The sequence below is a fragment of the Thamnophis sirtalis genome, unplaced genomic scaffold (assembly GCF_051295495.1).
Source record: "Thamnophis sirtalis isolate CommonGarterSnake01/CBP01778 unplaced genomic scaffold, rThaSir2_p1.2 scaffold_6, whole genome shotgun sequence".
NCBI classification, from domain to species: Eukaryota; Metazoa; Chordata; class Lepidosauria; order Squamata; family Natricidae; genus Thamnophis; species Thamnophis sirtalis.
The window spans coordinates 129,145,171-129,158,455 of NW_028261386.1; the positions used below are offsets into that span (position 1 = coordinate 129,145,171).

The 13,285-nt window shown below is 46.1% G+C and overlaps 1 protein-coding gene across 1 annotated transcript in view; it reads right to left on the reverse strand.

Annotated features, from left to right (window-relative positions):
• Positions 1-13,285, reverse strand: part of PRIM2 (DNA primase subunit 2) — a 106,280-nt gene that overhangs the window by 5,449 nt on the left and 87,546 nt on the right. Inside the window, exon 12 of the mRNA XM_087719168.1 lies at positions 9,969-10,037. Coding sequence (XP_087575294.1) covers positions 9,969-10,037 — 69 coding nt within the window. The remainder of the gene's footprint in view (positions 1-9,968; positions 10,038-13,285) is intronic.

Genomic DNA, 13,285 nt, shown 5'->3' on the forward strand with positions numbered 1-13,285 from the left:
AAGGCAACAGTTAGCACAATATCAAATGCGTTATGCTTGTGAAAGCGACATTAAAACTGGCAGCTTCCTTATAATCATGGCTATGTGTGTTTTGCCAAGTTTAATGGCAACTGTTCTAATTATTACTGTTTATAACCTAATGGCTCTGACAGCTTACTAACATATTTCAACACACATTATATTTACTAAGAACATTGGCTCAGCTAAATGATTCATGATAGCTAAGCATTTAAGAGGCATTCAAGCACAAGGATCCATTAGTGTGGGTGTAAACGCACAAGTTTATCAGTTAAGGCAAACAAATAATTGAGACAAGAAGAAGTGGAAACTTATCCATATCAAATGTGAGGAAAACAATTATTTGTCTCGACTGGCAATCCAGTCATCAGGCATCCAGTTTTCACCTTATGTTCTAGACGTACTCTAGTATTACAGGACTTCATAGTTGATCTTTCTTTTCTTAGCCTACTAGAATTAATGTCCTCTGAGAAAGACAGGACACCATAGAGCTATAGAGCAGCCTTTCTCAAACTTTTTACTCCAGAAGAAACCTTAAAATAATTTTCAGATCTCAGTCAATCGCCGCATAAAAATTATCTCATCTCCAACTAGCTTGGCACTATGTATGAAGCAGTGGTGGGTTTCAAAAATTGTTCGAACCTACTCTGTGGGTGTGGCCTCCTTTGTGGGAGTGGCTTTGCCACCCATGTGACCGGATGGGAGTGGCTTGCCGCCCATGTCACCGGATATGAAGATGCCGACGACACTTGTCAGAACCACCTTAAATTACCTCACACACAGCACTGGCATGCATAAGAATAGGATGTAAACTTGTTTTTTAAAAGGCATCTTTGGTTTGAGTTAAAACAACGTCAACACGCGCAATGTTCTGATTGCACCACAAACGCAGTAGTCATCCTTACCTTTCACAGAGGCACTGAGTTTTATAAATATGACCTTGATAGTGTAGAATAATCATATCCAAGGACCAGTGGTGGGTTTCAAAAAATTTTGGGAACCTCTTCTGTAGGTGTGGCCTGCTTTCCGGGTCCACTGGTGGAACCTCTTCTAACCGGTTCGGTAGATTTGACAAACCGGTTCTACTGAATAGGTGCGAACTGGTAGGAACCCACCTCTGGTATGAAGGTTAAAAAAAGATGTATTTGCAATTATCTTTCATGGAAATCCTAGCAAAAAGGGGGACCAGCACTTGAGCTGAAGCGCATGAAAATACCAACTTACCGAGTGCTAGGATTTTACAGAATGTAGAAGTTTTTTTTAAAAAAAACACAATAACACAACAATCTCTTGTGGAACCCCAGGGCTCCATACAAACTCATTTGGGAAATAATGCTCAGAACCAACAATCACGATTAAGTCTCTACTGTAAATACGCTGTTTAAGCTGCAATCCTTCATGTGCTGTTCGGGGAGGAAGTCTGACTGAATTCCACAGGAATTACACAGAAACACATTGTTAAAAAATGCATGCATTTCTGTTTTAATTTTTTTTTTTAATGTAATCAGCTATTCTGTGATCTCTGAGAGTCGAAAAGCACATTAGGTCAATAACCAATGACAAAGAACCCACAATGAAACTCCCCAACTTTCACTACAGTAGCTAGAACTTTTTTCACTGAGCATGTATTTTATGTTGCAACTATGAATGTGTCTATGCCATAAGCAGATTATATCTTTATGTCTGTCAGCACTCCTCCATTGGATAATTTGGAAAGAAAACCACGAGATTCCATTGATAGAAATCAAGTGTACTTTTACTAATTATAAATGAGTAGAAGCGTAGCAAAGCGAAGACTGATTATTTAGGCGCGAAAGCAAATGATATATAGAATAACCCATTCCCCACCCCTTGGCATCCCAGTTACAGCCCAATCATAATTCTCCCAAGTGTCAGGTGCGAGATAACTTCGAAAAGCATCACCAATGGATGGAATGTCGGTGCCGTTGGCCTTGGCGGGAAACCTCCTCCGCATGTGCAGTAAGACAGGCAGCAGAAACTCCAGAATCTTCCTCCAGCACAAATAGTAGTCCCCTCCCAAATACCATGCCCCCCCCTCCTGTTTCAATGGCAGCCGAAGCAGCAGCAAAGCAGAGGCTGACAATGTCATTGTTTTATCTCATTTTAATGATAGTGGGCTGTTATAATACCAATGGGAAAACACACACAAACATACTCACTGCTTCAAGCTTTTTTGCTTATAGTTTCATTGTTTTTGGATCTAAAACTGAATTTGATATTTGACACCTAAAAGTAAATCCAATTTGAAGCTGATGTGACTATAATCATTTCCCCTTCCTCAATATATTTTAAAATACTGTACTAATTTGCACTTTGAAAAAGAATACACATTTATTCTTCTAATGCTTTGTTTAGAATTTAACCTGTATTCACAGATATTTTTATTCAACATTCTTGGAATTGAACTTTCATTTACTCCTATGAATAAGAATCGGCCAAAGTTCAAATCCAGATGCAAAGACCAGAATCAACAAGAAGATAATAATACAATAGCAGTAGACTTATATACCGCTTCATAGGCCTTTCAGGCCTCTCTAAGCGGTTTACAGAGAGTCAGCATATTGCCCCCAACAATCTGGGTCCTCATTTTACCCACCTCGGAAGGATGGAAGGCTGAGTCAACCCTGAGCCGGTGAGATTTGAACCGCTGAACTGCTGATCTAGCAGTAGCCTGCAGTGCTGCATTTAACCACTGCGCCACCTTGGCTCTAGATGACAATAGTCAAGATAGAAGAAGGCTAATACTGTAATACCCAAAGATGCTCACTACGAATTAGCAATGCACAGTATCAAGAGTGTGATTGTGTGGATATTAGCCACCTCCCTTTTTTTCAGACAGGATCAATAGCAATAGCAGTTAGACTTATATACCGCTTCATAGGGCTTTCAGCCCTTTCTAAGCGGTTTACAGAGAGTCAGCATATTGCCCCCAACAATCCAGGTCCTCATTTCACCCACCTCGGAAGGATGGAAGTCTGAGTCAACCTTGAGCCGGTGAGATTTGAACCGCCGAACTGCAGCTAGCAGTCAGCTGAAGTGGCTGCAGTACTGCACTCTACCCACTGCGCCACCTCGGCTTCTTTTGCCCTGCTTGTGGTCTTCTAATAAGCAAAACACTGAACTCTGGAACTTTTGCAACTGGACCCAGCACAGTCTTTAAATTATTATCAAGTAGAACTTCCACGAAATAAAGATACACTGCAGATCTTCTGTGCTCAAAAGGCCCCTTAATATGTCTTCCTTTTCTACAATTGTTTCTGTTCATACTTCTAAGAAGGCCAAGCAAGCCTTCCTGTTACAATATTTTCCCTTTGTATGTGAGATTCTGGCACCATAATACCCTCTTCATGGTATTGGACCTGGGTACTTGAGAGACCACCTGCTGCCAATTACCTCCCAAAGATCCGTTAGATCACACAGAGCAGGCCTCCTCCGGGTTCCGTCTACCAGCCAATGCCATCTGGCTACTACCCGGGGGAGGGCCTTCTCTGTGGCAGCACCGGCCCTTTGGAATGAACTCCCAGCCGAGATTTGGACCCTCACCTCTCTCTAGGCCTTCCGAAAAGCCGTTAAAACCTGGCTGTGTCGGCAGGCCTGGGGTCGATGAGTTCCCTTCCCCTCTCGATTGCGTGTCTGTTGGTTATTTTAAAGGCTTGTATTTGTAGTTCTTGTGTTTCCCTTCCCCTCTTGGGTTTGTGAGCCGCCCTGAGTCCCGCTGGGAATAGGGCAGCATATAAATAAAACGAAACCTGAAACCTGAAACCTAGGCCAAATGCCTATCGATTAGTAGCTGCTGACATGACTCCACCAGTGTTCTTCCCTCTTCCATAACATGGCATTTTAGTACGCTAAAAGAATATTTCAACGACAAGACAAGATCCTGAATATAGCAGTAGACTTATATACCGCTTCATAGGCCTTTCAGGCCTCTCTAAGCGGTTTACAGAGAGTCAGCATATTGCCCCCAACAATCTGGGTCCTCATTTTACCCACCTCGGAAGGATGGAAGGCTGAGTCAACCCTGAGCCGGTGAGATTTGAACCGCTGACCTGCTGATCTAGTAGCCTGCAGTGCTGCATTTAACCACTGCGCCACCTTGGCTCTTAGAAGGCTACAGAACTGTATTCCATTGGAGATGTGTCCAAATCATGAAGACAAAGCAATAATAACAACTAGAATTAATCCTACGCACCAAAACTAAAGAGAGAACTGAACACTGAAGGTTAGAATTCAACTTTAGATTACATATAGCTGTGATGGTGAAATTATGGCATACGCCCCTCTATCGGGCTGCTGTCATCGCAGGGCCCTCTGCTGGCTAAGATTAGACTCCTCTTGGAATGTGTCCTTTGGACCTTTTGGGCTATATTTTCACCTGTCCCATTATCTACATTTCCATCTGCCAAGGCCAATGTGGTCTGATGCCGCCTCGGACCTGCCACCACAGATAGCACCACTACTGGACGAGTGGGGGTGTTTACAACATATAGAAGACCCTCTCTATCTCTATTCCTTAACCACCTTGGACTCTTCTGGACCTTCCCAGGACTATTCGCACTTTAAATTAATTAACTTGCGCAACCTATAATTTCTTACTTTTCTCTCATCTTTCTCTTCTTCCTTTGTATGGGTTATGCATGAGGTATGTTTGAGATGAATGAATGTCCCACTTTTATGATTATATTGTTGTAATTTTGTGTTTTTAACTCTTTACGTGGGGACTGCTTGGGAGAGTGCATGAGTATGCGTGCTTCGGAGGACCTGCCGGGAGTTGCGGGGGCTATGGGGGTGGGTGAGGGGACCAGAGACACGGGAGAGGGTCGGGGTATTGCGGTCGTAACAGGGAGAGGCAGATACGGCGGGGACTTTAGGGCAAGCCATTACCGGGGAAGGAGGGTTCGCTATATTACAGAGATCCCTCCTTCCGGCCCTATGAGTCCCACTCCAAGACCAGATGGCGCAAGTAGTCAGGACCCTGGCCTCAGGCTGTTGTCGCTAAATGCCAGGTCTGTCGTACATAAAGCTCCTCTCGTCCGGGACTTAATTGAAGACGAGAGGGCAGACCTGGCATGTATTACTGAGACCTGGCTGGGCCCAGAGGGAGGAGTCCCCCTTGTAGAGCTGTGCCCAGCAGGATTTCAGGTGCTGCATCAGCCGAGAGCTCAGGGAAGGGGTGGGGGTGTGGCCGCCGTTATCCGGGAGTCGTTAGTTCCTCGTAGGGTCCCTGCTCCGGAGATTGTCGGGTGTGAGTCTTTGCTGTTAAAGTTGGACCTCAAGGGTCAAGTGGGTCTGCTGCTAACGTACCTGCCTCCCAACAGCGTTGCAGCAGCCCTCCCCTCGCTCCTCGAGTCGGTAGCCGAGCTGGCAATTGAGTTCCCTAGGTTGATGGTCCTGGGGGACTTTAATTTGCCGTCGCTCGGTGAAAACTCTGATGGGGCGCAGGAGTTCATGGCTTCCATGACAGCCATGGGCTTGACCCAAGTAATTCGAGGCCAAACCCATTCAGCGGGACACATGCTTGACCTTGTATTTCTCTCGGAGCAGTGGATGTGTGATCTTGGTCTGAGGGGGAGTGACATCATACCCCTGTCGTGGTCAGACCATTGCCTACTGAGGCTCGACTTCCGGAGGCCAAACCCCCACTGTAGGGAGGAGGAACCGACCAGGTGGTTCCGCCCCAGGCGCCTTATGGAGCCAGCAAGGTTCCAGACAGAGCTTGGGGTTATTCCTGACACTTTCGCCCACAGTCCGGCGGAGACTCTGGCTGCTGCGTGGCACTTGGCAGCATCAGAGGCCCTCGACCGGATTGCGCCACTGCGGCTCCTCCGAGGCGGCGGATCCCGGAGACCCCCTTGGTTCACCGAGGAACTCCGGGAGATGAAGCGCCGGAGGAGATGCCTAGAGCACCGTTGGAGGTCCGATAAGTTCGCATCGAACCGAGCAATGGTAACCACCTGCACCAGGGAATATACTAGGGCACTTAGGACAGCTAAAAGATCACACATAGCCTCCCTGGTTGCATCCGCTGAGTCTCGTCCAGCCGCCCTGTTTAGGATAACCCGCTCCCTGTTGAATAAAAGGGAGACGGGGGAACCCCTGCAGGGCAGAGCTGAAGAATATGCCCAATTCTTAGCGGACAAAATTGCTCGGTTTCGGGCGGACTTGGACTCCACACCTGCAGTTCCAGCCGAGGCACAGGGGGACCAAGTAGAACAGCTCTGGGTTGAGTTTCAGGAAGTTACCCCCGGGGATGTGGACAAGGCCATGAGAGCTGTAAGTTCCTCCACCTGTGTCCTGGATCCGTGTCCCTCATGGTTGGTCTCTAACTGCAGTGAGGTGACACGAGGCTGGATCCAGGCGGTTGTAACCGCCTCCCTTCGGGAGGGGAACTTCCCCGCCGCACTGAAAGCGGCGGTGGTGAGACCCCTCCTGAAGAAACCATCCTTGGATCCAGCTGTTCTTAACAACTATCGCCCGGTCTCCAACCTCCCCTTTCTGGGGAAGGTTGTTGAGAAGGTGGTGGCCTTCCAGCTCCAACGGTCCTTGGAGGAAGCAAATTATCTAGACCCCTTCCAGTCCGGCTTCAGACCCGGTTACAGCACAGAAACCGCTTTGGTCGCATTGATGGATGATCTTTGGAGAGCCAGAGATGAAGGACATTCCTCCATCCTGGTCCTCCTCGACCTCTCAGCGGCTTTCGATACCATCGACCATGGTATCCTTCTGCGACGACTGCGGGAGGTGGGAGTGGGAGGCACCGTGTTACGGTGGTTCTCCTCCTACCTCTCGGACAGGTCGCAGTCGGTGTTAGTGGGAGGGCAGAGATCGTCCCCAAGGCCCCTAAAATATGGGGTGCCGCAGGGTTCGGTCTTATCCCCCCTACTATTCAACATCTACATGAAACCGCTGGGAGAGATCATCCGCAGGCACGGGATCAGATACCATCAATATGCGGACGATACTCAATTGTATCTGTCCGCCCCGTGCCAAATCAATGAAGCGGTTGACGTGATGGGCCGGGGGCTTGAAGCCGTCATGGACTGGATGAGGATTAACAAGCTCGTGCTCAACCCAGAAAAGACCGAGTGGCTGTTGTGTTTTCCTCCCAAAAATTTGGCCAATAATCCAACACTCAGGCTGGGGGGTCAAATTTTACACCCCTCAGAGAGGGTTCGCAACTTGGGAGTCCTCCTGGATCCACAGCTGTCATTCGACCACCATATAGCGGCTGTGACCAGGGGGGCATTCGCCCAGGTACGCCTGGTGCGCCAGTTGCGACCCTACCTGAATCGGGAGGCCCTCACAACAGTCACTCGGGCCCTTGTGACCTCTAGGCTGGAATACTGCAACGTGCTCTACATGGGGCTGCCCTTGAGGAGCATCCGGCGACTTCAGCTAGTACAGAACGCAGCCGCGCGAGTGATTGCGGGTGCACCCCGATTCACCCGCATTACACCTATCCTCCGCGAGCTGCGCTGGCTACCTGTCGATCTCCGGATGCGCTTCAAGGTGCTATTGATCACCCATAAAGCCCTACATGGCAGTGGATCTGGATACCTGAGAGACCGCCTTCTGCCAATTACCTCCCTACGACCTATACGATCTCATAGATTAGGCCTCCTCCGCTTTCCATCAGCCAGCCAGTGTCGGCTGGCAACTACAAGGAGGAGGGCCTTTTCAGCAGTGGCCCCGACCCTTTGGAACGAGCTCCCCGTAGAGATTCGTACCCTCTCCACCGTCCAGGCCTTCCGCACAGCCTTGAAGAACTGGCTCGCCCGTCAGGCCTGGGGATAAGGATTGCTACCCCGCCCGAATGTTGTATGCATGTTGTTCATTATTTTATTATGTGTTGTTGTCTCAACGTTGTATCCCCCCTTCCCTGGTTTTCTGTGCGCCGCCCTGAGTCCCCTCAGGGAAAAGGGCGGCCTACAAATGCAAATAAACCTCTAAACCTCTATAAATAAACCTCTACATGCCACAGGTAGAACGCGGAGCCATATTTGCCGGCACAGAAACTGGGAGAGGCTCTTTTCACACTCCCCAGACTTCAGGAAAGCCTTCGGAGCCTGGGGAGGGCAAAAACTCCTCCCCCCATGGCGGTTCGCACATGAATGCGTGCCTGGGGGGTTCGTGCATGCATTCAGGGGTTCGTGCATGCATGCGCAGGGAGGTGGGCATGCACGTGCGCACGATAGCACACATACGCACAATTTTGGCACACCTGTAGAAAAAGCTTAGCCATCACTGATATATAGCATGTAAACAATTTGGCAATTAAAAATGCCCTTTGAAATTAATAAACCTGGCCTTTTGCATTATATATTCTAGGTATATGATCGTATTAAAGTACTGTAATACAAATCAAAAGCTGAAATTTGGCTTCTAACGTATTTGTGGAATAGAGTGAAAAGCCACATTTGAAGTATATCAAACCGTTATAAACCACTATCCAAAGAGTGGTTTCCTGTCTTCCGCTGCCATATTTTACCGTTTTATAGTAATAGTATAGGGGTGGGTTTCAACTGGTTCGCAGCGGTCCCTGCGAACCGGTTGGCTGCCGAACCCAGAAGTAAGTAACTTCCGGGAACGGCGAAGGGCGCGCCCACCCCCCGCGGTCCTTACCCAGTTTTGACGAGTTCTGTGCTTCCACGCATGCGCAGGACGCATACAGCGCCTGCGCGATTGTCCAGGAGCAGTTGGAGCGTCGCGCAGACGCTAGTACGCATGCGTGCACTGCGCGCATGCACGAGGACGCCGCCGGCCCTGTTCCAACCGAACCGGTTGGAACGGGGCGAGAAACCCACCCCTGTAATAGTATGATGGCAACTAGGCTATATTATGCATGTGATGATTTGCTTTTATTCTGATTTAAAAGTTGGATAAGTTGTAAGTGAGGTAAAAAAGCATAGAAGTAACTGTCCACTAGAAGAAATAGTGTTATCATTGCCTGGGGTTAAATACAAAGCTGCATTTGCTGGCTGTATCATTCATCCAGGGTTCCTTTCCTTGCAAAATATAACAGATGATATAAAATTCTCAAGTGACTAGGAAATTCTGGAAGTTGAAATCCACACTTCTTAAAATTGCTGAAGTTAAGAGACACCTGTCTAAGAGACTGTAGAGCACCATCAGGGATAGGTTAGGTCTCCTCCGGATCCCATCTGCCAGCCAATGTCGGCTGGCGACTCCCCGGGGGGAGAGCCTTCTCTGTTGCAGCTCCGGCCCTCTGGAACGAGCTCCCTGTTGAGATCCGGACCCTTACTACCCTCCCGGCCTTCCGCAAAGCCACCAAGTTCTGGCTGTTCCAGCAGGCGGGAGGGGGGGGGCTGAGAAGCATTTACCTCCACGGAAATTGTGAATGTTGGTTTTGTTTTTAATATGTTGTCTTTGTCTCGTTCTCCCCCTTTCCCTTGTCTTTTGTGAGCCGCCCGGAGTCCTCCGGGAGTGGGCAGCATACAAGATAAATAAATAAATAAATAAATAAATAAATAAATAAATAAATAAATAAATAAATAAATAAATAAATAAATAAATAAATAAATAAATAAATAAATTGGAGCAGAGGAACCTGTAGAAACTGCAGAAATTAGATCTCTTTCAGATTCCAGTTTCTAAGCTTCAAAAACTCTAGGATCCACACATCCACGGGATCCATACTGTACCTTTCTCTAGGAGGAGAAAAGCAGAGAAGCTATAATAGTTTTATAATTACCAAGTGTTAATTGTTTCATGGAATCAAAGATATCTGCTTCAAGAGTTGAAGTCCACAAGTCTTAAAGTTGCCAAGTTTGGGAACCACTGTGCTACTTAATCATTAGCTCAGCAAAACTAATAATTGGTGGCACTGGCACCAATGAACAGAATAGTTTCCTGGTTTTTCTAGAGTCTTCTGTCTGATTCCCAAACTCAACAGTGAAATAAGTACTTACATCATGAGTCAGTTCGAAGTATTTTTGGCAGGCCAGCTGATAATGCATACCTTTCACCAAGTCCAAAACCTAAAAAAGACATTGAACTGATTAAAACACACACACACACACACACACACACACACACACACACACACACACACTTACCCCAATTCCGGTCTGTAAAGAGAACACATCTTTGGAAAGCATGGCAGAATTGGCATATAGTATGTTGTTCTGACCCCCCTCGTTCCACACCAAAGCACACTCCGATCCAGAGATAAATTACGGCATTTAATTAACATAAAACAGGTCCTTGGCAGCAACCCAGCACAGAGAAGCTTGGGCAGCAATAAACACAGATAAGGCTTGGCAGCAATCCAGCCTGCCAAGCTCATACAAAGTTCTCCGACATTCGATTCTGTGTTGACTTCTGCAAAGAGGGGGGGCGTGTGTACAAGTAGCCTTTTTATAGTCTGGAGAGGAGCCTAATGACCACCAGCTGAGTGCAATCACCTCCTGTAATTGGGTAATTGTTCCTGACGCCTATTAGCTCTTCGATGGCGTGCATCCAGGAACAACTCACTACTGGCTTCCGTCTCACTCTCCCTTGTCTCCTCCCCACTGGTCCAAGGCTCAGGTGCCTCCTGGTGGCCAACCAGCCTCTCTGCACCCTACTCGGAGTCGGAACCCTATCCAGGGTCCTCCACATCCTCCAGAGCCGACTCATAGGGCCCCTCGCTGTTGGGAGTCTGGCGGCAGCTCCAACGGCTCCTGCTGGGCCACAACATGTATGTACTTCAGTGCTTATAAAAAATTCTCAACTCAAATCAAAATTTAGAAAAAAATGTGGCTATTATATTTGGGACAATTATTTCCTGGGTGTCTATATCGAAAATATTTCTATGGTTGCAAATACATGTTTGCATTTGAGCAACTGAAGCATAAATTACTCAACATGTGTGGTTACTCCTCTCACAGAGGAGCTTTTTCACGCATGGGTAGCGCAATGGGACTGCGATGCCAACTAAGGAACTGCAGTTAATTTAGAAAAGAATCAGCGGAAAGCCTGGCGTTTTGCCCCTTCGAAACATCAGCCCTCAAAGTAAGTTGTTTTTAAACAGCAGTTCGCCGAGACAAGAAAAGAAATCGTCTGTTTTGAACTCCTACTAGAAACATTTTTTCCTATCTCTTGTAAATACAATTTGCTTCCCAATTCTACCTTGTAATCGCTTCTGTCCAGCAAAAGCACTCATTCTTATCAGCAGAATGCAATGACGCTTTAAAATTTAAGTTGCATGTCATTTTTTTTCCCCTCTGCTGATCTATAATTATTCTTTTTTTATATGTGCTGCTTATCAGCCATAGAAAACTGCTGTAACTGAGAGATAGCTTCAGCAGAAAGAACATTTTTGAGGAATGCAAATTTCTAACCCTTCTTCTGAGAGGCTGACCTTTTAAAGTCAAGAGCGGCAATAAACTCCAGCACAAATCCCTGCTGTCCTCATTATGGAGACTGCCTTATAGTTATTGACAGATGTACAAATAATATTTGCTGAATATATCAAACCACACTGCTGCCAAAGAAGGGCTTAACTGGGTCTGTTTTGCTGTTACAAGCAAAACTGATTAAATATCTGCCTTTGCTGTCACCGCCTGTTAAGTACAATGTGGAAAACAAGTCAACCAGCCAAAATAATCCCAAGCTTGGCAATGGTCTCTTTGATTTTGAACTGGAGCAGGTAGCAATTTTGAAAAAAAATATATCGTTATGCACATCGCAAATAGAGCCTCAAACTAATTGGAAATGATACCCAACCAAGATTTTATAATCTTGAATCGTAGATCTAACGTATATAGAAAACTTGGTTCTACCACAAAACCGCGGACGACAAAATTGCGGTCGACGAAAGCGCGTATGTGATGTCATCACAGCGCGACGAAAAAGATCGAAAAAGATCGAAAAAGATCAAAAAATGTAAAAATAAAGCTAAAACCTTCCCCTAACCCCCCCAAACCTAACCCTAAACCTAACCCTAAACCTAACCCTTAACCTAACCCTAAACCTAACCCTAAACCTAACCCTTAACGTAACGAAAAACCTAACGCTAACCCTTAACCTAACGCTAAACGTAACGCTAACGCTCTAACCCTAACCCTAATCCTTAACCTAACCCTAACCCTAACCCTTAACCTAACCCTTACCTTTATGTGAATCGGCTTGCTGTAATTTAATTTTTATTTCAATTTTTCGATCTTTTTCGTCGCGTTGTGATGACGTCACATACGCGATTTCGTCGACCGCGCTTTTGTGGAACACGCTTTTGACGGGTCACGGAAAACTTCCTTGGCTTTACAGTAAAAGACGGACAGTATTCTGGCAATTTTCTGAGTAGCCTACAGGCAGTTAAATCTGAATCACAGGACCTGGGGCGTATGAAATTTCACAGTCTAGTAACAGAATGTTCTGATATTTACTAGAACGCTTGATTTAGACTGGGATTCATTCCAATGCCCGTGATGCTTTATTTATTTATTTTCACACAAACATGGTTCTTAGGTGATCTCTAAAATCTTGCTAAAAGTCCATATAGAAAAAAATATGGGTGCTTCTACTTTAAATGGTCTCGTTTTTGTTGAAACTGCAGTGGTGAAGCTGAGAATTGCTATAAAGTGTGCAGGTATTTAGGCTGTTGCCTTAAATGAACTAATCCTGCAATCAATGGAAAGATTGGGCAAATGAGCTGTGAACAACATTCCAAGAAGCACTTTCTGGATCACGCTTTTTAGTCAATCACTTGTGTGTGGCCAGTCTCAAAGTTGTTTCATCTCTGAGGGCAAACATGATTCCTACCCGACAGCTAAGTTAAAAACTTTGCAGACCAATTTTTACTTTAATCGCCATATTGCCTTCGCTTCTGGAAGAAATATAATCAGCAAGGGAAGTCAAGAACTCTATATATCTCTAACAGCGAAATAAAACAGTTTTTGTCAAATAAAAGGTGAGGGGAAAAAAATCCTTGTTTAGTGAGCACAATTGGAACCAGCAACTCAGTTGTTAAGCAAAGTAATTGCTAGGTGTAAAATCATAGGAGGCAGCAGTGCTTATGATTTTGGAATACTTACCCTGGCACTGGGATAATTAGTAAGGGAACCAATGTTTACATTTGCATTCATTGGAGAGGAAAGGATTACAAGGGAGTAAGCAAGCATACAGAGGGGAATTAAAAGTAACATGCTGGAACTAGCAGCTCTGAGTATGAAGTGCAAGCTGCTGGTATTTTCTCCCTTGTTTGCCTACTCACTCTCTTGTAATCCCTTTCTCTCCAATCTACAAA